Here is a 24,292-nt window from a genome sequence, read left to right on the forward strand (position 1 = left end):
CAGCTCTGAGGGAGGGGAGGTCACCTGGATGTTTAATGAGCAGGATGAAGCAAACTCTGATGTTGATGAGTCCATGGTGGAAACAGTGGTTTTGCTTTTTCCTGATCTTTTTTTCTTCTCAGGGAGAACCAGGAATTGGGTTGAGAGGCCCCACTGGCCAGGCTGGGCCCCCTGGGTATAAGGTAAGCCAAGCCTTTCTTCTTGTTTAGGTGGCTTCTCACTTGTTTTTTCTGTTTTGGTTTTTTTTTTTTTTTTTGTTTTGTGTGGGTCATTGTAATCCTTGCTGATCCTTCTACCACTGGGCCATAGGGGAGCATGGAGCTGGTTCAGGCTGAAAAGATAAGTCACCAAAGCGAGACCCAACCTGAGAAAGCCAAAACATCATCACATGTCAAATCACATGGGCAACTCTGAGACAACTCTGTATCCTGCAAGGGGCCATTTCAGAGTGGATGTTTCTCTTGGGTGCAGAAGATAAACATGAATGTTGATAAAAAAAGGGAATCATGGTTTTGGAAGAGGTATGCTTCTCAGATCCTTTGGGGCACTGCAGGCAAGCAAGGTTTGAATTTGAGGAGCACTGTGGGTCTGCAGATAAGGGATCTCCACTTAGCAAGCAATAGTGCAGCCTCTCTTTTCAATATCCAGGATCCCTGCTTTGGGGATGAGCAGGAGGCAGTGGCTCCACTTGTGTGTAAGGATCATGTGCATTCACAGAGACTCCCCAGGCTTCCTCCAGGACCAATGGCACCTTCTGGGAGGAGCTGATTCTACCTAGGATCTATATTGTCCAGAGCTGCTGTTGTCTTCACAGTGCAGAAGATACAGATGGGTATGGGATGAGCTTAGATTGAGTAGGTTCCTCATGTGGATTTGCTGGCTGGGAAGACCTATGAATTCCTGCACAGAGGAAAGTTAGATTAAGACAGAAAAGGGATGGAAGAGACAGTGTTTTCATGGATGATTCATGTGATTCCTTGGCAACAGGGTGAGCCAGGAGCCCCAGGTCCTCCAGGAGCCCAGGGCATCCAAGGCATTCGTGGCAACCCCGGCATCCCTGGATCTCAGGGGGAGAGAGGGACCCCAGGACTGCCTGGGGTGCCAGGACAGAAGGTAAGTGGAGCACAATGAGAGGAAACTGCTGCACTGTGTTAACCTCCTCCATGCAAGAATAATGATAGTCCTACCTAGACTGTCTATAATGGATGTCTTCTGCAGTTCAAGCTATCTCCTCCCTACATCTCCAGGCCCATAGTAGCTGAGCAGGGAAGCAGGTACAAAGTTTGTATGTGCAAACTCTGTGTCTCTCTGATAGTCTGTGATACCAGGGGCCTGAAGAGAGGCTTAAAGCCACACTCATGTCCTGGGTGTCTGTAAGACGTTTGGGGCATCACTGGCAGCAAAATCCATCATGAACTACTCTGATGTAGCTGCAGCCACATCTCAAAGTCTTAAGCAGATTAGCTGTTTTTCTGCCCTAGGAGAGCAGATAAGGGCAGTGGTTGTATCCTCCACATAGGCAAAATAGAACCACATTTTGCACTCTGTCCTCTGCACGGAAGAGGTCCACATGGAGACCAGCTCAGTGGCTGCAACCCAGAATTTGCTCTACCTGATATTACAGTATTTTTACAAGTTATTTGTTGAGTTTGCCTCTAGCCCTGGGAACATGTAGGAGCAGAGATTCATGCTTTCTAGCTAGCTTGGAACTTCCCACCAGGGTGTTTTCCTTCTTAACAAATTTTGTGTTCAAGGGGGAACGTGGTAAGAGAGGACGGAATGGATTCACCGGGCCAGCTGGACCAGCAGGATTTCCAGGAAAAGAGGTGACTTACACATCACTCCCATGTCTTTTGAGCTGTGGAAGTTTGGTGATATTCCCTCCGTGTTGTGGTCCTTCTTGTGGGGTGAAAGCAACATCTCCTGGAAGCACTGCTGAACTCAAACTGCAAGGAGTCCCAATCCCTGAAGGGTTTGGTAGGGAAGAGATAGCTGGGAGGCAAAGAGATTTAACCTGGAGTTGCAGGTGGAAGGGGAGAAGGTCCTTGGGAAAGGGATCTTAGGAGGAGATCTTGACTGTCAGTTCCCACGTACCTACCATTATATAGGTCTCTTTGCTCCCCTGCTTTGTGCTTCTGCGTTCAGGGAGGGCTTCTTGGCCATAGCTATGAGCAGGAGGGAGGCTGAGTCCTGGTGACTGGGCTGGATGTCCATTGACCTTACCAGAGCACTGAGTGGGACAGAAGAGCTTGAAGGCCCTCTGTCCTCCCTTCTGATTTCTTTTCCTTGTCCTGCAGGGGATCCCTGGATCACCTGGCCCCAAAGGCAACAAGGTGAGTGCCACACTGCCACAAGTAGCCATGATCTTGGGGTGGCAATGGGAGAGCCCACTACCCTCCCTTGGCTCCTCATCCCCAACCGCATCCAGATACTTCATCCCTCTTTCATCCTCATGCTTTTCTTCCTCAAGGTGGCTGGGACCCATTGGGGTAAAATCTGAAGACTGGTTTTTGATTTTGGCCTCCTTTGTGGATTCTCTAGTGTCTGGAGAGGAATGAGTGCCCCAGCCCTTTCCTTTACTGGGAGGACCAACAGTCTCACCAGCAGTGACATCAGTCCTAAGTGACAGATAGACACATGTAAGGTGCTGTGTGTATTCTGCTCTCCACCAGCAGCTGGTGGACGAAGGGCACTGAAAGGCTATAGCACAGTGTGATGCACATCGACTGTGTGGAATTCTCATCTTGTGCTTGTGTGCAACCACACAAGATACCTTGCTTCCTGCCACTCCCATCTGCTGGAAAAAATAAGTATATCCACTGGCTGTGGGCACCCTAAGCTTTGAGATGTCTAAGGACTACTTGGAAGTGGCTGGCGTTGCCCAGTTTTGCCACCTTTGCTTCAGGGCATTGATTGTATGGGAAGCAGGCAGTGATTTTGATCCAATAGTCTTGAACCAAACTCTCTTTGCAAAATAATGATGCAACAGAAAGATGTTGAAAGTGAGTCCTTTCCCTCTTCCTGTGTTCTCTAAATCGTGATTAAAGTAATCAGCAATAAAGGGATATGGTGTCCTCGCTCTGACTGATACCTCTGTTTGCTCTGCAGGGAGATATTGGCTTTGGAGCAGCTGGTCCAAGAGGTCCCCGTGGTCTCCCTGGCCCTCGGGTAGGTGTGCAATTCCTTAGACAACCTGGAGCATTTCAAGTAGCTCCAGTAACCTCATGGCCAAGTAGATCCTGGCACTTGATGGTATCGGCTGAGCATCCAGATGGGAGCTCAGTTACCTACGCCCCTACATCTGGGTGTCTTAATGTGAAGCTGAGGTCCCAGCAGTTTAGTCAAGAACTATCTTATTCTGCATGCTTTGAATTTGCTATCTGAGAGCTTGCCTCTTTAGGAATCCACCTCCCATTTATCCTTTATCTCCCCCTTCCCTTATCTTTCCCAGCCCTCTGGCAGAGGGAGCCCAGCTCGGTCCCTCATCCTTGAGGCAGCAACATCCATTTCCCTTCACCCTGCAGAAAAACTTTATTTGAGATACAAGGGAGACCCTCTTGAGTCACAAGGAGAGGCCATGCTTCAATTTCAACAGCTCCTATGGCTGCTTCACGAATAAACTGATTTTGTGTTGCAATCTATTTAGATAAACTCCCCATCTGCCCGCAGAACTGCTCAATGAGGCCCCTGAGACAAAACACTTAATGAGAATGTCAACAGCTGTGAATGGTCTGGGGGTAAACCTCAATGAAGTTTTATCATCTGAAGGAAATGATGAAATAATGTTTCTGCTCTTCTGGCTCCCGCATAAATCTAGAGTGAATCACAGAATCTCAAATAACGTTGGAGTCCTATTTGAGATCAGAATTGGACCTCACATGGAGGCAATGTCTACCTTGTATAAAACTCAACTTCTTCGCCTAGTTCCTGCAGGAAAGGAGACCTGTGATTTCTTAGAGTCACACTGTGATCTGCAGTTACTCTCCTAAATGAGGGGGAGACACTTTAAGCTCCAAATATTTTCTACGGCATCTGGAAACCACTGGTGGATGTGAAGATAGCGCTCACATTTGTCTCCAAAAAACGTAGGTTACCACTGATCTGGTGCCTGGTGGTATCTTCTGAAAATCAGTGGTGTGGGATTCTGGGTGAATTCCTGCCTGCTGTATTTCTTATAAAGAGTCCTATTGAAATAAGTGTAGCAGCATGTTGAGGAAGGGGTAGATGTACAGGAAAGCTGTGGAGCCCTTTAACAGGGTGAAGGGAAAAGTCCCCCTAATCAGGGACCAGCTCCAACATCTCCTCCCATCCCTCCATCCCTGGCTACTGCATCCCACCGCTCTCCCTGCATAGGCAGATACAGGTGGAGCTTGGGATGCGCAGGACTCTCCAGCTTCAGGATTTCTGCATCCCAAGGGAGTGAAAGAGGCACCATTTTGGAGTGATTAATGTCATGTTAAACTAAGTCCTACAAATGCTTCCTTCTCTCAGAGGTTGAAGAGCAAGTCCAACAAAACAAGTCATAGGTATTTACATATATATTAGCATATAATATTTACATAAAATTTATTTACATAAATTTATTTACATAAATATTAGCAATTAGGCAAGATGGTTCCTACCTCTGGTGGCCAGAAGGTTCCCAGAACGTCCTTCTCTAAAACCTGAATGCATTGTCTACCTGCGATGACATGTTGAGAGCTCTTCAGGTCCTTTAATCGAGCTCTATAGGAGCACTAAGGCACCTAACCTGAGGTCGAACAATTCCTTGGAGGATCCCGTTGACTCCAGTGGGGAGGTTGACAGAGACAGGACTGCTTTTGCTCCACAGTTCTCCTTGCTGATAGCCATCACGACGCCTCTTTTTGCTAACAGGGTGACGAGGGCATCGTGGGAGTTCAAGGCCCTGTCGGCATCATGGTGAGTGTCAGCACAAGGTGGAGGGATCATTTTATGATATAGACAACAGTGCCCTCACGGCTGGCAAAATCCCTGCCGTTTAATGCTTTCAGTGAGAAATGGAGCCTCCACAACCCTGAATTCCAATGGGATTTGTGAACATAAATCCTGTAGGTAGATATAAAACATGAGCTGTCATGCTGAGTGTAATTGCTTTATGCTCTTGTCCATTTGGCTGACTCATCTACAAGGCAAGTCCTCCAAAATGAGCACTGCCTTTCTTCTCTTCCTCGTCATGTCTATTTGCTTGCATGAATTTCAGTCTTTTGTTCTGTTGTAAATTCTCTTCTTCCCTGGCTGAGGAGTGAGTGAGGAGAGCCACAGATCACAACCAATACTTCTGCAAACACTTTTTAGGTTTTATCTGTTATCATTAATAGAATCAAGCTGTTATCATTAGCACAAAAGGCTTTCATCACAGAATCAGCTTCTGTGCAGCTCCTCAGAAAGCCAAGGGAATCTGCAGTGTCTGGATTCATCCTTGGCCTCACCCTTGAAGTCCTGCGTTGTGTCTGGGATACAACCATGGATAGAAGCCAAGGGCAAATTGTCCTGATGTAATCCAAGTGTCTTGCCCCTTACATCTTCTCAGGTTGCTCTTGGTGAGCAGAAAGACTACAGGCTTCTGCATGGATCCCTCAGAGCAGCAGCTTCTAGTTGATTTAGCCTGACCTTGGAGACAGCTCTCCCTTAACACCTGCTTCTGCTCTGGTATTTGTCTTAAAATGGGTTTTTTTTTTATGTTCTTTGCAGGGTCTGAAAGGCCTCCCAGGTGTGAAAGGTGAAAGAGTAAGTCAAGGTCATCATATCTATAAAGTGCACGAGCAGAGTCCTCAGGAGGAGGGCGCTTTTTCAGGGGAGCCTTTTGCTGAGGACACCTCATGCTACTGGTGCCAAGAGAGTGGGGATAGTCCCACACTATCCCTGGGGGTATCTTGAGAAGGGAATTTAATCAAAATATGAGGAAGCAAGAAGTGACATTAGCAACCCCATGCGAGAGATGGGCTAAGACATAGGTGCATATTATTCTCCATGCCTTGGATTTCTTTGGAAGAAAACAGGATTTGGGACAGAAAGGGGCCCCTAGTATGCTCCAGTCACTCCCCAGGCATGCATCACAGCAGGAGCAGGACTGGGGAGCATTTCTGAATACAGCAGCCTAGGCAGAACGATGACTGCTCACCAGCAATAAGAACCTTCTCATTTACCTCCATGAGCTGGAGACCCTTCAGTCTCCTTTTGCCATATGCAGCGCTAGGAAAGTTGAGAAATGCAGTGCTGGGAAGAGTGAATTTGGTCCACAGGTTGAGGGGGTCATCCAGGGTGATCTGGATACCACAGCTCAGAAGCATTTCAAGTAACTTTCAAAGCCTGCTCCCTTATCCACCCGCTCTCCTGCCCCTATCATGGTCCTTGTGGACTCCACCTTCTCCTGCTGTCACCACATTAGTCTTATGTGTTGAAAGCAGTTAGGAGAAGACACTCAGAATGTGACCTTGCCCTTCAGCATCTTATCCCATGTCCTGTGTAATAAGCCTTCAGGAACAGCTAAAATTCTGCACACTTTTGATAGGGGATGCAGGATTTCAAGCTGAAATTTGGGAACTCCAGTATCACCCAGGATGCTTTTCAATCTGAGAAGTAGGCACAACCTTATAGTGAGGGGAGGTTGTATTGAAATACGTTCCTAGCTCCACACTGCAGATACACTGGATATAGAGCCAGCCAAACCACTTCAGTCTCCTGGACCTTTATTTTTTTGCCCATGTTCACATTGCAGTTTTGTACCATCTCCTGTGATAAACTACTTGTTGTGCAGAGCTTCCAGCTGAGATATATCCTTGTGCCTTGCGTGCAAAGCAGGGTGCTGAGCAACAGGGCAAGAGTGAGGGAAAAAAGAATCACTTACTGTGGGTTTTTTCTTTTTTTTCTCCTGTGTTTAGGGTGACCGGGGACTTCTGGGACCCAAGGGAGACAGAGTAAGGACATTCCAGGTTGTGAAGTTGGGGTAAAAAAGGCTTACAGGATTTTATAATTACCAATGAGCAGATGAAGAGATCTCTAAACAAGTCAGTGACTCAACAAGAGAGAGATGCAAATGTTAAATATATGTGTATATATATATATAATTTCAAATAGCTGGAATATTAGCAGTTGTATAGGATCCATACTGCCAGCTGTGGGTGATCACAGCCCATCTGGGAGGGAGCTCTGAACCAGGATGACAAGCAGCAATGGGCAAAGACCTTTCATCTAAGAGAGCTTCAAATGCCACCTCTGATGGGAACAGCACTGTGGGTAGTAGGCGTATGGGCAAAGACCGTGGGTATATGTCTGGATCAGGATGCCCTTGCTAGGAAAATCTATAGGATTTGAGGCAGTTGTGTCTAGGAGCAGCACCATAATGGGAATGATCCCAAGGGGAGGATTCATTTTAAGATCACAGAATAAGATCACAGAGATCTCCTTCTCTGCAGGTCTTCCAAACCCGCCTGTATGTCACCCTGTGCCACATGCTCTGGGTGTCCCTGCTCAAGCAGGAAGGTTGGACTAGATGATCTCCAGATGTCCCATCCAACCTCAACCATTCTGTGATTCTCTGAATAATCTGCAGTGGAATAGGCTTCTGGTCCAAGCCCATTGAAAAGCAGGGCCAACTTCCAAGTCAGATCAGATTGCTCACTTGAAAATGTGAGCTTCTCTGTGCTTGGCCACCCCTATGGAGAAGACTTTTTTCCTTACATCTAGTAGGAGTTTCATTACAACTTGTATCTGTTGCCACTTCTCCTTTCATTGGGCCCCTCCAAGAAGAATCTGGAGCCATCCTCTCTATAATTCCCATGTAGGCAGTGTAAGACTTAGTAGAAGATTTATCCCCCTTTCTTCCTGAGTTCCTACACTGGTTTCCATCCATTTTGTCGATTTTTTTTTATTGTACTGGATACTGATCCAGGTGAAGTTTTTCTCATAGATTTGAAGGCATCCTGTCGTCATCACCACCACCGACAACAAAAAGCAGTAATTTTGGCAGCTATTTTCTAGGGCACTGGAATGCTTCCTGCAAATTAAGGGAGGATGTGAAGGTATCCAATGACTCTGGTATAACCAGCTCGCCCCAGAGCACGCTGCAATCTTAAAAAGCCTGAGTTTGCTCCTAGCAGGTAATGGGAAAATAACTTGCAGAATGGTTCTGGAAAGTGCTCCAATCCTCACTATAGAAAAATGCTGAACTTCTGCCCAGTGTTTTTTAACTTCCTTCCTGGCTGAAATGGCTTGTTAGAAAATGAGTTTTGGAAAACTAGCGCGATGATTGTGCCTTTGAGTCATGCCGTATTAAATGATTAAGGCTGATTTGTCTCTGAGGAAGCTGCTTTCTAAAGGGACTCACTCCAGAGACAAATCAATCCTTAATCTGCTTTGTGAAGAGGCCCCAAAACCACTTTCCAACCTGAAGGAATGGCTAATGCCTTTTCCAAAGAATACCTTAATAAAAGATAAGGTGGAGTGCAAGAGAAAAAGCAGGAGGTGAGGGACATAATTGGCTTGGATTTGTTTCACCTGATGGCAGCTTAACTTTCTATCTCTCTCCTGATCAATATAGGAGGAACTGCATGGATCTTGGTCCTATATCAGATCAAAGTCTTTTCCCCTAAAATCTATTGAATTCAATCTCCTCTCCATTAGAGACCCTCCAGAGCAGGAAAACAGGAGTGTACATAAAGATCGAATTTAATCTGGGTCACATAGTATTGAAGATGGTTTTATAAATTGCTAAAGGGATTGCTAATTTGAGGGCATTTGTGGTGTTATTTTTCAAGGCTCGGCAGCAAAGCACAGTCACCCAAAACACGGGGACGTTTGCATCCTTGGAGAGCGATAATTTTAAAAGGCTCCTTTTGAAACGGGCTGGAACTGTCAGAAAAGACTAACAAGGAGCATGACCGGCCTTCAAGGGGTTAATTTGCCTTTCTGATTAGCCAAGTACATTAATGCTGTCTACTGCTAGCAGGAAGAGCAAAGCATTAAGTGCCTGCTGCACTTACCATCCAAATCAGAGCTAAAAATCTTCCAAAGGAGTTTTTTTGCTTTCTGCCTTTATGTTCTGCTCATAATAATGGGAGAATGAACCTCCTGGGTCTGTCCTGTCTGCAGTGTCCCAGTTTTGAGGAATAACTTGCCTCTTAGTGTAGATGTTATCCAGTTGCCATCCTTTAGCCGGGTTAGGATGCAACAAAATGCGACATCCAGGCAAGCAGAGCTGCAGGAAGTTGCAAAAGGCACCGGTAAAAAAAGCTTGTCTTAATTGGCTTAAATTAAGGTGAAAATGAAAAGGGCTTCATCAGTTACCTGTGCAGACTTTCCTACCTTGTGTTCACCTTCTTCCACATGCTTGGTTTGCTTTTGGAGGGAGTCTTCTCCCTATGAAAAGACTCATCTTTCCAAGCTGGTGTTACTCTCCCTGGAGTTATTTGGAAGGTGGCTTCAAGGTTCCCCACTCTGAATTACAAGGAGCATCACCCATTTGACAATGCAACCATCTCTTCACCAGAGCAGAGCTATTTCCTGCATTCAGATGGCCTCCTGATGGCAATATGTCCCTGCTCAGCCACGGAGCTGACAAATATATTTGAAATTCATGTGTCCATGGGGTTACTGCATGCCCATGGCTACTAATGATCTCAGGATGGCAGAGAGTTTGGGAGTTTGTCAAAAACTACCTCTGAGGCATGCTCTAAGTTCTGTTTCCTCTCACTTCACTCCAACTCACCTGTGTAAATCAGGACAGTTCTGCTCACCGTCCCTCCTATATCTATATCTAGTAAGTTTGGGAAAGGTGCAAAACTTGATGTCCTGAGTGACATGAGGTGAAGGAGCCAGGTTACCATGTCAGATGAGAAATATTCCTATCCCTGACAGTCCCAGACCAGGAATTGAAGCTCAAACTCCTGTTTTGCCAGGCATGACTCCATTTCCACCCAGGACACCTTGTTTGGTGTCAAACTTCATAGCTTTCATTTTTGAGGGGTGTATTCATCATCATTTTTTCAATTAAGGAGGCACTGAACCTAACATTTTAGGCTGTTTTGAGGAGCATCTGTATTTTACCTGACTGGGTCCACATAGACCACAATTTGGGAAATGCTCCCCTTCATTGCAGATGCATGAATTACCCTTTTTCTCTGTTTTACCAGCCATAGCACAAGTGGTTCCACCCAGCTGGACCCATGAATTTGTGCACCACCGTGTGCCCACATCTCTGCTGTGTCTCCATTCTCTAGGGTGAGCGCAGGACACTTTTTGGACCCCAGGGCTATAAAGGCAGTAAAGGAGACCCTGTAAGTTTATGTCCCTTTGTCTTTTTAAAGCTGTCCCTTCCCCATTGTTGGAGGTCTTTGCATGGGGTGTTCTAGTTTCCATCTGCTTTACTGATGCTTCCTGGGAACCCCTGTCATCCACACCTTGGCTTGGGTTTCTAGGTGTTTATGTGACTCCGAGATGGAAGAATTGCTGAAATCAGCTTCTAGTTCAGAGAACTAGTTAGAAAACCCAAACAAGATGTGGCTCCAGGGGTGGACGGGATGGCTCTACCATCTCTTTCAGGGCAAACTCCCTTGATGGAGGGGTTATCCCCAGGGATAAAGCATTACAAATCATTGGTTGGGGCTAGAGCCTGTCACTGTGAGTGGGTCCTGCCAAGAGGGAGCTGCAATCCCCTAATTTCTATTTTGTCTTTCAGGGGGAGCAGGGCCTGCCAGGGTTTGATGGAGACAAAGGCGAGAAGGGAGAGGATGGGCCTGTGGGAGAAAAGGTATGAACCTCCTGGAAAGATGAGATACAGCAAAGAGTCATTGGTTGTGCATCTTTCTGAGGAAAGGGAAAATATCCCTGCAAATATGCATCCTCCTTCCACATACACCTGCTAGGAAACATGGTGCGATGTTCCACAGAAGGGGAGAGGATGCTGCTGGACTAGGGCTTGTGAACATGGTTCACACTCGTTGTACCTGAGATTGCAGGATCTTGTAAAATTGTAAAATAGGTGTCTGCGGTATAGGATCACTATGGGAAAAGTTTGCAGGCTCCCCATCAATTACTGCAGTGCTCTGACGGCCCCATGTCTCCATCTCCTTCCAAGAAATGGCCATCCTTTTTTACACACTGAGCATTTTAGCATTTTGCTAAGGCTTCATTTTCATCCTCTGTTCTTGTTCAGAGCTACCCCTCATGCAGATCTGTCCCCGTGTGCAGTGGGAGAGCAAGGCACCAGCTCTTCTCTCTCTTTCTTTGCTCTTTGAATGCATCCTGCAGAGTTTTCAGTTCCCAAGCCATCACTTCATTGGGAGGAATCATGCAATTTTCTCACTCTCAGATTGAATCACAAACTAATTCTCCATGTACTCATCATCCCTATTTTCATATCATGTTAATGCATTTTGCTCTAAAAATACGACCTTGTAATGGGACTCGGTTGAATAAACACAGGTGTCTACAATAGCAGCTTCTCCATCTAAGCTAGATGCCCAGCTCCCCTTATTGCTCATGAAGATCTAATCTGAATAATCAATGTAGCCCAAGGTGGGAGCCACCTCACCCGAGGTGGGCATCTCCTTTGTGATGGGACGAATCATGTCCCGACCACTAACGACCAGGCTGACTAAATTTCCAGTAACTATATGAATGCTGTTACAGGACAGCATCTTATGGTTTTTACTGAGATGCTCTGCAGCTCATGGCTTGCTGAGCACTGACTACTGGATAGACCTCTGAGAATAAAGGCAGCCATAGAAACACTGTTTTTGTCATGCAGCCACCTCCGTTGTTTCCGTATTGGTCTCTCTTAGGAGGGTCACTCTGAGAGCAGTAGATAGCAGGGAGGTATTTAACATGGGATTTCAATTTGTAGGGAATCAAAGGTGAAGCTGGCTCCAAGGGTGCCATGGGGCTTTTTGGAACAAGAGGACCAGTGGGACAGAAGGTGAGTAAGGTCACCTCAAAGAGCTTCAAAACTTGCTTTAGGGCATGGTCTGCAAGGACTGATGTGCAAAAGCCTTTCAGTTTCCTAATGGAGTGGAATTCTGCATTCCTTCTCTACCATTCCCAAAAAAAAATGTTATGGGGCTGCCAGAAATCAGAATTAGGGGTGCTTTGCCAGTAGAGCCATCAAGATTTCTTTCCTTTTGTAAAGAAGCAGAGCTCTCTGGTACCTTTCCTGGGCTCAAAATTGTCATAAGGACTTGCAGAAATGTCAGCACGTGCAGTGCTCCTGTGCCTTATCCTCCACAGCAGAGACAAGCTGTGGGTGTCTCCTTCCAGATACCAAATGGCTCTTCTTGCTAGGAAGACACAAGCGACTACGCAGTGATTATTTGCCAAGCCGTGAACAGAAAGGAGATGCAGATCTTCCTCCCCAGCTAACTCTCCATCACTTTCCTTGCAGGGAGAGACAGGAGAACCAGGCCTGCCCGGTGCTGCTGTGAGTTGGAGCATCTTTCTCTACCTTTGCACGTCTTGGGTGCTAACACTGGGTTTGTGCCACCAATCACCTCTCCACGGCTGCCAAGTCTCATGGTGTTGGCCATGGTGGGAGGCAATGCTGGCTCTGTGCTGCTCAGCAATGTCCACATCCAAAGGGGTTTTGCTGCAGAACCAGCCATGAGCAGGGATGGCCAGAACCAGAGCTGTGTTTTCATAGAAATTTGCTTTTTGCATCAGAGGGCACCTGAAATACACATTTAATGATTAGCTTTTAATGCCTTTAGTGTTTAAGGGGACACGAACCAGGGGGTTTTCATGTTCAAATGTCTTAACAAGACTTGTGAGCAGCTGTTGTATATCCCATGAGAAATGTATATATCCTTGAGAAATGTATATATCCTTATGCAGCTGGACTGCAGGCTGCACTCAAGTGACTAGTCATCATATTCAGTGTGTGCGTGCTGCAGGCCAGAGGGAAAACAGTTATACTGAAGGACCTACTAATCTTGGAGTTCAGCCTGTTTTCTGGCAAACTGCAACTGAAAAAGAAAAGCAATTTCAGCTTCACTGATAGGCTTCGCAAAACTGTTTAGGTGCCCTGGAACATTTCCGTTTCATCTGGAAGTTTGGAGTGGAAAATGGCCCCTGAAGATCTTCAAAGTACAAAAGTCTCCTTTGGTTTCTTTTCACATGTGAGAGGAAGGAATAGGAGAGGAGGGAACATCAGAAGGCAGCTGGGATTTTTCTAAGGCATGGAAAGATGAGCACGTTCCTTCCTCTGGAAAAAAAAAAAGATTTTTGACAAAGAAATTATTTTATTGCAGTGAGGAATATTGGAGTTTTTCTAAACTATTCCCCAATTATGAACATTAAGTTCTCAGCAACTAGTTGTTGCTAGGAAGGCTCCATGGCCATTCAGTGATGCCTGCTGATCTCTGACCATGGCTTTGCAATTATTTACAAGCCTGTGATCCAGACTAGTAATTGTTCACAGGGAAAACATCCTCCTTCAGTTAAGTATTTAAACCCACGCTTAACTGTAAGCAGCCTTTTAAGGGTTTTGCCAAGCGGGTGATGAAGGAGGTGTAATGTGCCATGAGAAATCTGCTTGCTAAGATCCCATCTACCAAGTCCCTAGATCAAGGGCATTTCTGGAATAGCTTTGAAGTGTACACCTGGATCCACAGAATCCATGATGTTAAAATACAGTAGAGCAGGGTTGGGTCATATGTTGATTCTTCTGAGTGGCAAAGGCAGCACAGTTAGATTTCACCTGGATTTTGCTACCCTAGTTGTTAATCTCATCACCCAGACATGTTTGGAAGATGGAATATTTTCTTTTGGCAGTATGGGGATCAGAGCATGATAAAATTAACTGCCAGAAATAAGTAATTTTGTCAGTGATTGTGAAAAATAATCATTTTCAGTTATTATCTGGGGATTTAACTGGTGCAGGGAAGTCTATCCCTGCTGTGTTTGGAGCAAGATTGAGAAACAAAGCTTTGACCTTTCATTAAACTTCTGTAATTGCAAAACTCAGCTCAGAGCTAGGGCTCTGACAGAAGAGCCATGATACACGACATCCTGCATGAAATTATCTGACCTCATGTTAGATATCTGCCATGTTCACTTCCCACATCCGAGCCAGCCAGCCTCAGACTCGCTTTATAGCCAACTTTAAAGTCAGAGCATGAATCACATCATCTATTTCAGACACCAGTGCTAGGGCAGGACATCTTGATGTGACTTGCTCTCAGCAAACCCAGGTTGACAGCATCTAACTTTATCTTTCAAGTGTTCCCAAATAGTTGGATTATTTGTTCTTGAGTTATCCTGGAGAGAGAAGTTAAGCTGTCTATTCTAACAGCCTCCAAATCCTCTTTTTTTCCCTCTTTTTGAGGAAAGGCTTGGTCAACTCTGCCTGTACTCAACTTGTACTCTGCACGGTCTCAAAGACAATGGCTGGTGGTTCTCATTTGCTTTCAACTTTCTCTAATTCCTTCTTTGATGTCCATAAACTGCCACCAGCTCATTGCAAAAATTTGCTGGTTGCTTTCTGTCCTGCGGACAGTGTTTGTGTCTTTTCCCTGTAATCATTGCCCAGAGAATTTCAATGGACCTGGTTGACTTTACATCAGAGCAATGGGTGCATTCTTGATATTCTGGGCACTTCCTCCTCTTTTGTCCTCTTCTCTGAAAGCACTGCATTTCTTACATTAATATTCCTGTCATGCTGCACCCTTTTATATTAATATTCCAGTCTGTGTTAGGCCTGTTAAGTCATAAGTTTGATCAGGTATTAAGGCTTCCATCTCCCGTTCTTTATAGCTATACTTCTTACATGAATATGCAGATTTTTAAATGTGCAGCAGATTATTCTCTGATCCATTCTTCTCCCCCTTGTGGTCCCTCAGGTCCTATTATAAATACCCATCTCCCCTTGCCTTGCCTTTGCTCACACTTTTGGGTTGTCAAGCTCTATAATTGCACATATGCCCTGGCCTTCTCCATCCTGCTCTGCAGTCTTCCTCACTAGGTTCACGAGCTGGGGCTCAGGGATGTTCTCCCTCTTCTCTTTGAGCTAGATCTTTGCCCTGTAGTTGAGGAAGCCACAGTCCATATGCTAATGCCATCTATTCAGACATGTGGCTTTTCCCAGGATATCCAGTTTAAATTTGCCTGGAAGGATGGAAGAGCCACCAGGCCCATGGATCTGCCACTATGGCTCTCAAAATGGTTTCTGATGTGTTCAGCTCCTCAAAGCACATCCATCAAAGCTGAGTTTGGAAAGCGAGGGGCAGAATGAAAAGAAATCCAACACCTTTTGGTCCATGCAGATTGTTACGGGATGGAGTTTGCAAGGCATGAAAATGAAGCAATAAATCCCACGGCAAAGCAAGGAAGGAGAGCAAATGAGGGAATTCTGGTTAAAATTCAGATAACAAGATGCTAGATGTATCCAATGTAGGAAAGTAGACGGGCTGGTCTAGATACAGCAGAGATTCAAAGAGAGACCCAACTTGTAGGTTGACATTCCCTCTGTCTTTAGATGATACTTTAGATGTATCAGAACATCAATTATTGAGCACTGACATCCAGGAGGAGGACAATCCTTTAGCGAAGGTTGCCACCAACCCCATGGCTTGGAAATATATTATGTGTTTGATTTATGTCTTCCCCCCTGCTCCAAACAGATTGATCCTTTGGAGGATCATAGTCACATATCACATTGCCATCAATAAGTTTCAAGTTTTCCCAGTGTGACCAAGTTAATTCTCCAACTTGCTGGTTTTAGTGGAAGTGCTGGGTCTGTTAGCACAGGCTCCTCCCAGACTCCAGCCCCAAGCCTTGCACGGATTTCTGCCTGGAAGCAAAACTCTTCAGCTCTTCAAAGAAGTCTTTGCGTCACAGGACTTATGACTAAGCCCCTGCATTACTGTGCCTTTGTGGTAGCTCGTGTCTTTGCAGTCAGACGAAGTCTGTTCCAGCAATGCTTTAATAATAGAATCCAATAGCAAAAGCCATTTCCAGTACTCCACCAATAATTGTCTTTAAACAGCTGTTTTACTAGCTTTTATTGCCGTGCCTTTATTTGCCTGGAGAAACACGGTGTGTAAATCTCAGGGAACACATTTCCATTTGGCTTCTTTCCCCTGTTCTGTGCCCAGACATTTTCCTCCTCCTCATTCATTTTTTCCTGTTACTTTTTTCTTTCTCATTTTCTTTCTCCCATTCCCTCTTGACTGTCTTCAACCACCATTTGCTTTTCCTGGGTGCAGATGGCCTTGAAAAGCATCACCATTCTGGCACTCCCAACCAATCCAACGGGATTCTTGATTAAAGGGACTTCAAATTCAATCAACTGAAGGGAGGAAAGACACCCCCCCCCCCGTCATAAACATTCTTTGCTATAAAATTTCTCGACTTCAAGGCAAAACTCTTCAATCTGTCAAAGATGAAAGTTCTCCAGTGATTAAATAAGACCCAAGCCAAAAGCTTGCTTATATATCCTGGAGCTCTGAGCACTCCCAAGGGATGGGGACCCTGCGGTGATATCAGTGTGGGGAACACTAGGTGTCCCTGCTTGAGCAAAGGGGTTAGACTAGATGATCTCTAGAGGTCCCTTCCAACCTCAACCATTCTGGGATTCTTTGGACACCTAAATCAGTATCACAGTAGCGTTGGCATCGCAGGACAGTGCTGCTACAACCCACTGTAAACCCCTGCAGGAACTGAATTGAGGTGATGAAGGAATATTCAAGCTAATTGAGATGCTTCTAACTAGCATCAGGGTCCCTCAGGAGCACAGAGTGCTCAGGAACAGACTTTCTCATACATCCCCCTTGATGCAGGTGTATAAATCCCTGGCCAGATGGGTCTGTAGCTGTCTTGAAGCTCTCTCAAAAATATCAAGCACTGCAAGGCAACCTGGGCTCATGAGATTTAATCATCCCCACAAAAGGTTTATTACCCTCGAAGCGAGCAATCTGCCCTAGCAAACAGGGGTTTCTAGTTAGCTGGTTTGTTTTTATGGTCCATTTACTACCTCTGCCGGAACTCCGTATTGATCATGTCACTAAGTAGTGGCTAAATAAATAAATAAGGTAAATAAAGAGTACACACCAAATGTTTGTACCTGGTCACGCAGGCAGTGCTTGAGGGAACATGGACTTCAGCTGATCCGGACATGATGGACAGAGCCACATAGGCTCTTTATAGCAGCTCCCAAACCTGCTCTTGCTCTGAAATGCAAAATGTGGCAGAAGGGAGAGGTTTGAAGAAGCAACATGTTCCCCAGAGGAAAAGCTGAATTTTTACCCCAAAATGAAGAGGTAAAGGGCCTATCCTCGCAGGCTGACCAGCCAGCAGGGACAACGCTGTCCTGTCTGTGCCTCTCCAGGTTGTTTGCTTGTCACGGTGATCGTGTTTGAAGCACTCATTCCTCACTGAGAACAGGAGTAATTGGAGGGGTGATGCATCAGCTAACATGGAATTTAATTTTGCTCCTCTTTATGGCAGGGCACAGCAGGCCTAGATGGGAAGAACGGGAACAAAGGAGCCAAAGGCGACAGAGGTCTTCAGGGACAAAAGGGGCAACCAGTGAGTAGCGAGCGAGGAAGGTGTTTTTGGAAGACAGAAAGATGTTCTGGGCCTTTCTTCACAGTTTCTTTCTCTTCATACCTGCTATGTCCCTCGTTACTGGAGTCACGTTATTGCTCGGGGGAGTCTTTCCAAAAAAGACATGAAATTGTGCCTGGAGAAGTTTCTACTGCACATCCTTGGACCAGTACGAGGTGCTGCCAATCTCTGCACATCTCTACCTGCCAGCAGAAAATATCTTTCCACATCTATTTAGCATCTCTTTTGGCCTCTTTTTACTGCAAACGTATCTCCAAAATGGCATTTGGTGGGAGCATGTCTCCACCTCAGATGAGCTTCTAGAAACACACTGAAATCTGTTGGTGTTTTTTTGGTTTTTGTTTTCTTCTTTTATCTTTCCCACTAGAGATAAATTAATAGAAGATTTAGGGAGGGAGCAGGTGAGGAAGTTCTCACTTAAAGTAATGGACAACCCCCAGGTCATTCAGGTAATGACTGAAGGAGCTCAGTCCCATATCAGACTTTCTGTGACAGATTCTAGTTTCAGATTAGACCAGCTGAGAGAGACTTTCTAATGCATCCAGAGTGCAAATCCTCACAGCCATTTCAACCCTGCTAATTCCTGAGACAGAGTAATGCTCACTCCAAGACTCAACTCTGCAGGGCTCATTTTTGAAGCAGTCCCCAGCAGAAGGTGCAGGCCCCATGGTGACTCATAGCAACATTTTCTCTTGCTTTGGTCACAGCCCTATAGCAATCATCCAACTTCTGTGAGCTCCACTCAGTGTCCCAGAGCTGGATACATTTCTAGAAGCAAGGTGACCACCATCTGTAATTCTGGTAGGAACCTCCAGTGGTTGTATGTACAATATAGATGCCAGGTGATGCTGTTACCAAGNNTTTTTTTTGTAGGGAGAGAAAGGTGATCCTGGGATAACTGGTGATATTGGACGGAAAGGATCTAAGGTAGGGCATAAACAAGACCCTGTGGAATGGAGGCTAGGACACTGTGGTGGGAAAACTCCAGCTCCAGCCTGGAATGAGTGGGACAGATGGGAAAGGACACTGTGGGATGGGGAAGCCTTGCTAACAAGGTACCACTTTGTCAGGATTTACCTTGTGTGCCTAGCAGCATCCCACCTTCCTGTCCTAACTTGGATTTCCCATCACCATCTACTTGTGATTTATCCCCAGGGTTTACGAGGCCTCCCAGGACGTGTCGGCGCTCCAGGAGCTGCAGGAACCAAGGTGAGCTCAGTCCAGCCTTCCCTCCCACTTTGGTCTGCTGTGGGAGGTGGCATTTCCCACTTGTTCCCAGCACAGCACCAAGCATGAAGCCCTAATGCTGGCAGGAGAAGTCAGTCTCCACAGCTCAATCCATCAACTGTGTCTCCATCGAGTAGGGATGCAGCCCACCCCATCCAGAGGGGCATGGAGAGACATCACTGTGATGAGCAGCAAGCCAGTGACATGGAGATCTTTAGACTTGAAGAGCATCTTGTGCTCATCTAGGGCAACAAAAAGCAGACTGTTTCTGCACTGGGCCCACAGGACCTCTTGCCCAGTAACGTAGCAACTGCCTGGACCCAATTTCCAGTTGCTGCTGGGCAAGACGCTTGGATGCTCAGCATCTCTGGCCCTTCCTCTGTAAACAGAGATAATGGCCCTTAATGGTCTTTTTATGAAGGGTTTTGAAACGCTTGATGGGATATAAGGGAGCTCTTTGATAGCTGAACCAGTGGGATATGTTGTTGTTTTTGTTGTTGTTGTTATTAATATTTTCCTTCATCAGCCCTGGCCTACTGGGTAAATTAAGCACTGCTCAGTGAATCTCCCACCTACCCTCAGGTACGTGGGCGTAAAGTCTGGCCAGTGTGAAATTTGTGAGACTATAGATTTTGCCTATATTTAGGCTTTCTGTTATGAGGATTGTCATCACGTTTCCCACGCAGGTTCACTTATTCACCATGCCATTATAGAGCCCGTTTTCCCCCTGTTTTAGGGGGTTGTGCGTGCTTGGCTCCGGTAGTTTGGCTATATCCCTGCTTCAAAAGGACACAGCGCAGTGGTGTTTTCACATGGCACAGACCATGCTGGGAATCAAATAAAGACCCAACCTCAATCCCAACATCTGCCCAGCTTAGCCTATTCATTCCTTTTCCATCTACAGGGAGAAATGGGCAGTCCCGGAAGACCAGGAATCCCAGGGGCAGATGGACCATATGGACCAAAGGTGAAGGTCTCGATCTGCCTACAAGTAGAGCCTGCATAAAAGCTTTGCAGATGCTGCCAATCCACCCCTCCAAAGTGCTTATTTCTCTCAGAGAGTTTATCCAAGAACAGAACCAGAAAAGGCCTTTCTGAATCTGTTTGCAGAGTCCAGCACAGATCTGTGTAAGGATGCTACCATCAGACAGATCAGTTAGTAGTAATGGCAGTGTTGATTTAATATTGATATGAATTTTAGTGCTAATTGACATTGACATTGTCTATAGTCATGTGTTTGTTCATCTGAAACGCCAATGAAATCAAAATAACCTGCCCATAAAGCTGCTTCTCTGTGCCAGTTTTGGCATAGCTGCCTCAATCCCTTCCAGATGTGTCTTCTTTGCCAAAGCCATGTTGGGATGTCCCATCCAGGTCCTGCTGAGCCTCTGAGGAGCCCTGGGATATGGGGACCCTCTCCACGGGAATGCTGCTTCTGCAGGGACCACAGCCTTGAGCAAAGGAGGGAATGGAGGTTGGGATGGACCTCTACAGGTAGTGACCTCCCCAGTCACCTCTGCATCAATCATGATTTTCTTCTGACTCTTTTCAGGGCAGACAGGGAGAATCAGGTGGTGATGGCGCCTCAGGAATTCCCGGAGAGAAAGGAGAAAAGGTTAGTACCCTCCAAACTGCATTGAGCTGCCATTTATAAAGGAATACATTTCACATCCATCAGGCCAAGTTAACAAAATTATACATTTTTTTTGCATTACAGGTACCCTTTCCAGTGGGCAAATGTCAACTGTCTGGAGCATTAAACCTGGCACTACAGTTGGAAAGGGCATAAGACGGGACTCTTCTTAAATTCACCTTCTGCTGATGTACTAAACCCCAGGAAGGTGCCTGCACACAAGGGCCTGTACTGATTTAAAGCCATTCAAACACTTGCAGTGGGCTTAATTGGCAGAGTGTCTTCAGCACCAGTCTTGCATTCAGCTATACAGGCTGGTCTGCATCTGTTTTGGGCTCTTAGAGAGTTTGATGCCTTCATTGATAGTGACTGTTCTGAGTTCCATCCACCGATTCTCATCTGTGTCAAAAACTGAGAGTTCTTTCCTGGTCAAGCAATACCCCTTGCTCAGTAGCTCTGCAGGAGGATGACAATATCTGTTCTCCCTCTGTCATGTCCCTGAGGATGAGATCTCCCATTGCAGGGAGAATGGTTCTGGAGGGATTCCAGGAAAGGAAAGAATATAGGGTCTTGCTTCCCCATGGTGAATCTCTCCCCTCAGTAAATCTCATGTTTAAATGTCCACACTTGAGAAAAAAGTTCAAGCAGAAGTGTCATTTGCACTAAAGGGAGACATGAACTGTTGGATAGGAAAATGTTTCTCATTGCTCATCAGTGAGGACCATCTGTGCATAATACTCAGGTGGCAGGCACCCTGAGGGCTCGTTTTTAAGGGAACTTTGCCCTGGAGTATCAGAGGGTTCAAGACAACCCCTCTTGAAAAGCACATTTATGCAGGTCTGTTGGATTTAGATGGGCAGGCTCTGCTTTTAGTCTACTTTAGAAAACCACCTTCAGCTGACTCTGGGAGATCTGCCCTGCTCTGCTTATTTGTAGCCTTTCCTGGTCCCAACGTCTCTAGGAGAAAGCTCAGCCATGCAGACAAGGGGGAAATTTATGGGCTGGCTCTTTGTAACTGCCTCTCCTCACCCCAGAATCATTGACTTTTCCAGGACTAGAGACCAAAGGACTCTGTTTTTCTAAGAATGGAGACTGGGTATTAGATGTGAAGTTACTGGGCATCACCTTGGAGAGGGGGATATCCATGTTACCAAGCAGTGAGGTGCTTTCTGCAGGACTAAAGGTCCTGTGGAGAGCAAGGCAAAGTTGATCCATCCTACCATCCATCTACCACAAGAGCAGGCAAAGGAGGGTATGCACAATTTCCCCTTATGGACAAAACGCATGAAATTACCGAAGTTGACTGGCCATATTTGACATATTGACTTGACATATTTGACTAGCCCATGTCTAAATCCACCTGTGCTTGAAAAAAACTCTCTGAAAATCTCGTTTGGTGATTCCCAGGGGGCCAAAGGAGTTCCTGGCTTGGGAGGCTTCAAAGGACAAATGGGATTGCCTGGGAAGATCGGAGCTGCTGGGCCAGATGGACCTCAAGGGCCACAGGGCCAACCAGGGCCACAGGTGAATACCTCAAGCTCTGCAACAGCTACTAAATCCTGGTGTGATTTGATTTGTAGAGGTAGGGTGTGAATATTAAGCTCTCATGTGTAGTCAGGGTCCCCTCAGCTGCTTCATAAACCTGGGATGAAGGAAAGGAGGCTCTGTAGCTGTGGAAAATTTGGTAGCTTCCAGGACATCTAGGTTTCTCCTTACCTTTAGTCATGTCATGTCTTGGTCAGCAAGCTCTGGACCTCACACGTGGGCGAATATATGTTCCCTCCACTCTCAAAACACTCGTATGCCAGGGCTGAGAGCAGATAGTTTTTTACCTGTCTGTAATATAAGATCTGACTTTTCAAGACAGAAAAGACGATCGTTTCAAATCATCAGGACATCAAGTGCACCCCTCCTATGGCTAATTAGGTTGGGATCAGGATGCCATGGCTTCTGAAGGAGTTCATTGCTTTCAAACCTCATTTCTGAGATGCATTTAATAAGTGTTTTTGCATGCAAGACATGCTGGGCACCTTTTGAAATGTAACTAAAAGACTTTTAAATGAGACACGCTAATACTGTTTATGAGGAGGAACATGCTGCTTCCACATCCCATGGTAATAGGGTGTCTTGCTGCTGCCAGCACAATGAAGTGGGGTGATACTAGAGATTAACACTAATCACCAGACCTTAGATGGCATCCATTAGGTGATGAAGAACTTTCCGTATAAAAGAAGACAAGAAATAAAAATATCCTTCCCAATTGTGCTAGAGGGGCTGGCTGTGTTTCAGGCTTAAAAAATTAACATAAACGATCCGAAGGCAAAAGCAAAAATGGAGCTGGGGAACTAAAGACCAACTGCTTTCCATGCATCACCTCAGAGACAGGTTGGTTTTAACTCCTGTCAACATGTAAATCTGGCATGTATTTGATATGCCGCATTTAACCCCAGAAATGATGCATCCTTATATCTGTGTATGGATTTAATCCTTAGGTGTCTGTGTGTGCATTATATATGTATTTATGTATGCATATATAAAGAGGTAAATGCTGTAGGAGTACAAGAAATAATTAGGAAGGGGAAAATGCAGGTGGTGCAGCAAGGTTGCACACTCGGGTCAAGCTGTCCTCAGAGAGATCAGATTATTTTAAAGATGGGGCCTCAAGCAATCCAGGCAATGATGCAAAAGCAGAGAGGAGGCTATAGGTGTTCAAGGTTGCTCAGTAACATACTGTGCTTTTGAAGTGTCCTTGCAAGAATCCACAAATCAGCTATGGATGATGTTAGCAGAGGGTGGAGAGAATCCCTCTCACCTGGTTTGACACCTGTGATGTAGAATTTTCCTCCCCAAGCCACTATTGCTTTCAAATTGATAGCTAAGGGAGAAAAAGAAATGCTCGTTTAGGAGATAATTGATCTGGTCTGTTCCTTGTGACTACATTGGGGTGAGATGATTTCTTCATTGACTTTCACCTCCTGCTTTCAAGTCAAAGAAACTCAGATGGCTAGTTCAGGTGTCAGTGTCCACATCCCAGAGAGCAAAGGTAGCATTCATCTCATGTGAGCACTGTGTCTACATCTGCTTCTGAACAGCTCAGCTCAGGCTCCCTGCTTAGTCCTTAGGAAGAGACTATTGAGTTGCCTATTCAGGTGCCTAAATTTACACATAGAACTGACAAATATCACACAGGATCCATAGAAAACCTCTTCCGAACCAGCAACTTTAGGCTAAGTGGGACACCTTAGGGCACTACAAGCAGCACTGGACACTGTTCAAAGACCAGAAATGCCCCTCCAGGGTAAATGATGTTGAGGGCATGATCCATCTTATCCTTTAGTAGATGCCCACATGTTTTCAGAGAAACTGCACCCTGAAAACCTATGGATCGCATTCTCTCTACACAGCTCAGAGAACAATTAGCTCTGGTTGAGATGTGTCCACACAAATTGGAAGCTGAATGAATGTCATCTTACGCTAACTGGAAACATTGAGTCTGCTCCTGGTCCTAGATGATCCTTTTGCTGAAATTACAAAGAGAGAATATTGGTGAGGCTAGATCCAGCTCCAAACCAGAGCAGCAGTTTTATTCTTCTTTTCCTCACCCCGCAGGCTGTACCTTGCAATGAAAATTCAAAAGAACCACCAAGGGAAGTAAGGGAGCAAAAATACAAGAGTTCCCTTCATGCATTTTTAAGCAGGCTGGAAGATTGAGCTGAGTAGTTACAAGCATTGCATGAATAGAGCACCATGCATGAGATGATGAATGGTTTTTGCTTGGACACTGATTAAAGAGAGACCGTGAGATGCTGCCTTCTTACACCCACACTGCTACTCATCTTTTCCCTAAGTTAAAAGAGA

At 45.7% G+C, this 24,292-nt stretch overlaps 1 protein-coding gene across 1 annotated transcript in view; it reads left to right on the plus strand.

Moving 5' to 3' along the window:
- LOC112953147 (collagen alpha-1(VII) chain-like) overlaps nt 1-24,292 on the plus strand; it is a 93,220-nt gene that overhangs the window by 60,349 nt on the left and 8,579 nt on the right. The window contains exons 51-68 of the mRNA XM_026046149.1: nt 123-182; nt 988-1,113; nt 1,755-1,826; nt 2,298-2,333; nt 3,109-3,168; nt 4,876-4,920; nt 5,713-5,748; nt 6,903-6,938; nt 10,239-10,295; nt 10,697-10,768; nt 11,864-11,935; nt 12,398-12,433; nt 17,455-17,535; nt 18,448-18,501; nt 18,730-18,783; nt 19,706-19,768; nt 20,354-20,416; nt 21,842-21,958. Coding sequence (XP_025901934.1) covers nt 123-182; nt 988-1,113; nt 1,755-1,826; nt 2,298-2,333; nt 3,109-3,168; nt 4,876-4,920; nt 5,713-5,748; nt 6,903-6,938; nt 10,239-10,295; nt 10,697-10,768; nt 11,864-11,935; nt 12,398-12,433; nt 17,455-17,535; nt 18,448-18,501; nt 18,730-18,783; nt 19,706-19,768; nt 20,354-20,416; nt 21,842-21,958 — 1,140 coding nt within the window. The remainder of the gene's footprint in view (nt 1-122; nt 183-987; nt 1,114-1,754; nt 1,827-2,297; nt 2,334-3,108; nt 3,169-4,875; nt 4,921-5,712; nt 5,749-6,902; nt 6,939-10,238; nt 10,296-10,696; nt 10,769-11,863; nt 11,936-12,397; nt 12,434-17,454; nt 17,536-18,447; nt 18,502-18,729; nt 18,784-19,705; nt 19,769-20,353; nt 20,417-21,841; nt 21,959-24,292) is intronic.

The sequence above is a fragment of the Nothoprocta perdicaria genome, unplaced genomic scaffold (genome assembly GCF_003342845.1).
Source record: "Nothoprocta perdicaria isolate Ctin4 unplaced genomic scaffold, notPer1 scaffold_420, whole genome shotgun sequence".
Lineage (NCBI taxonomy): Eukaryota > Metazoa > Chordata > Aves > Tinamiformes > Tinamidae > Nothoprocta > Nothoprocta perdicaria.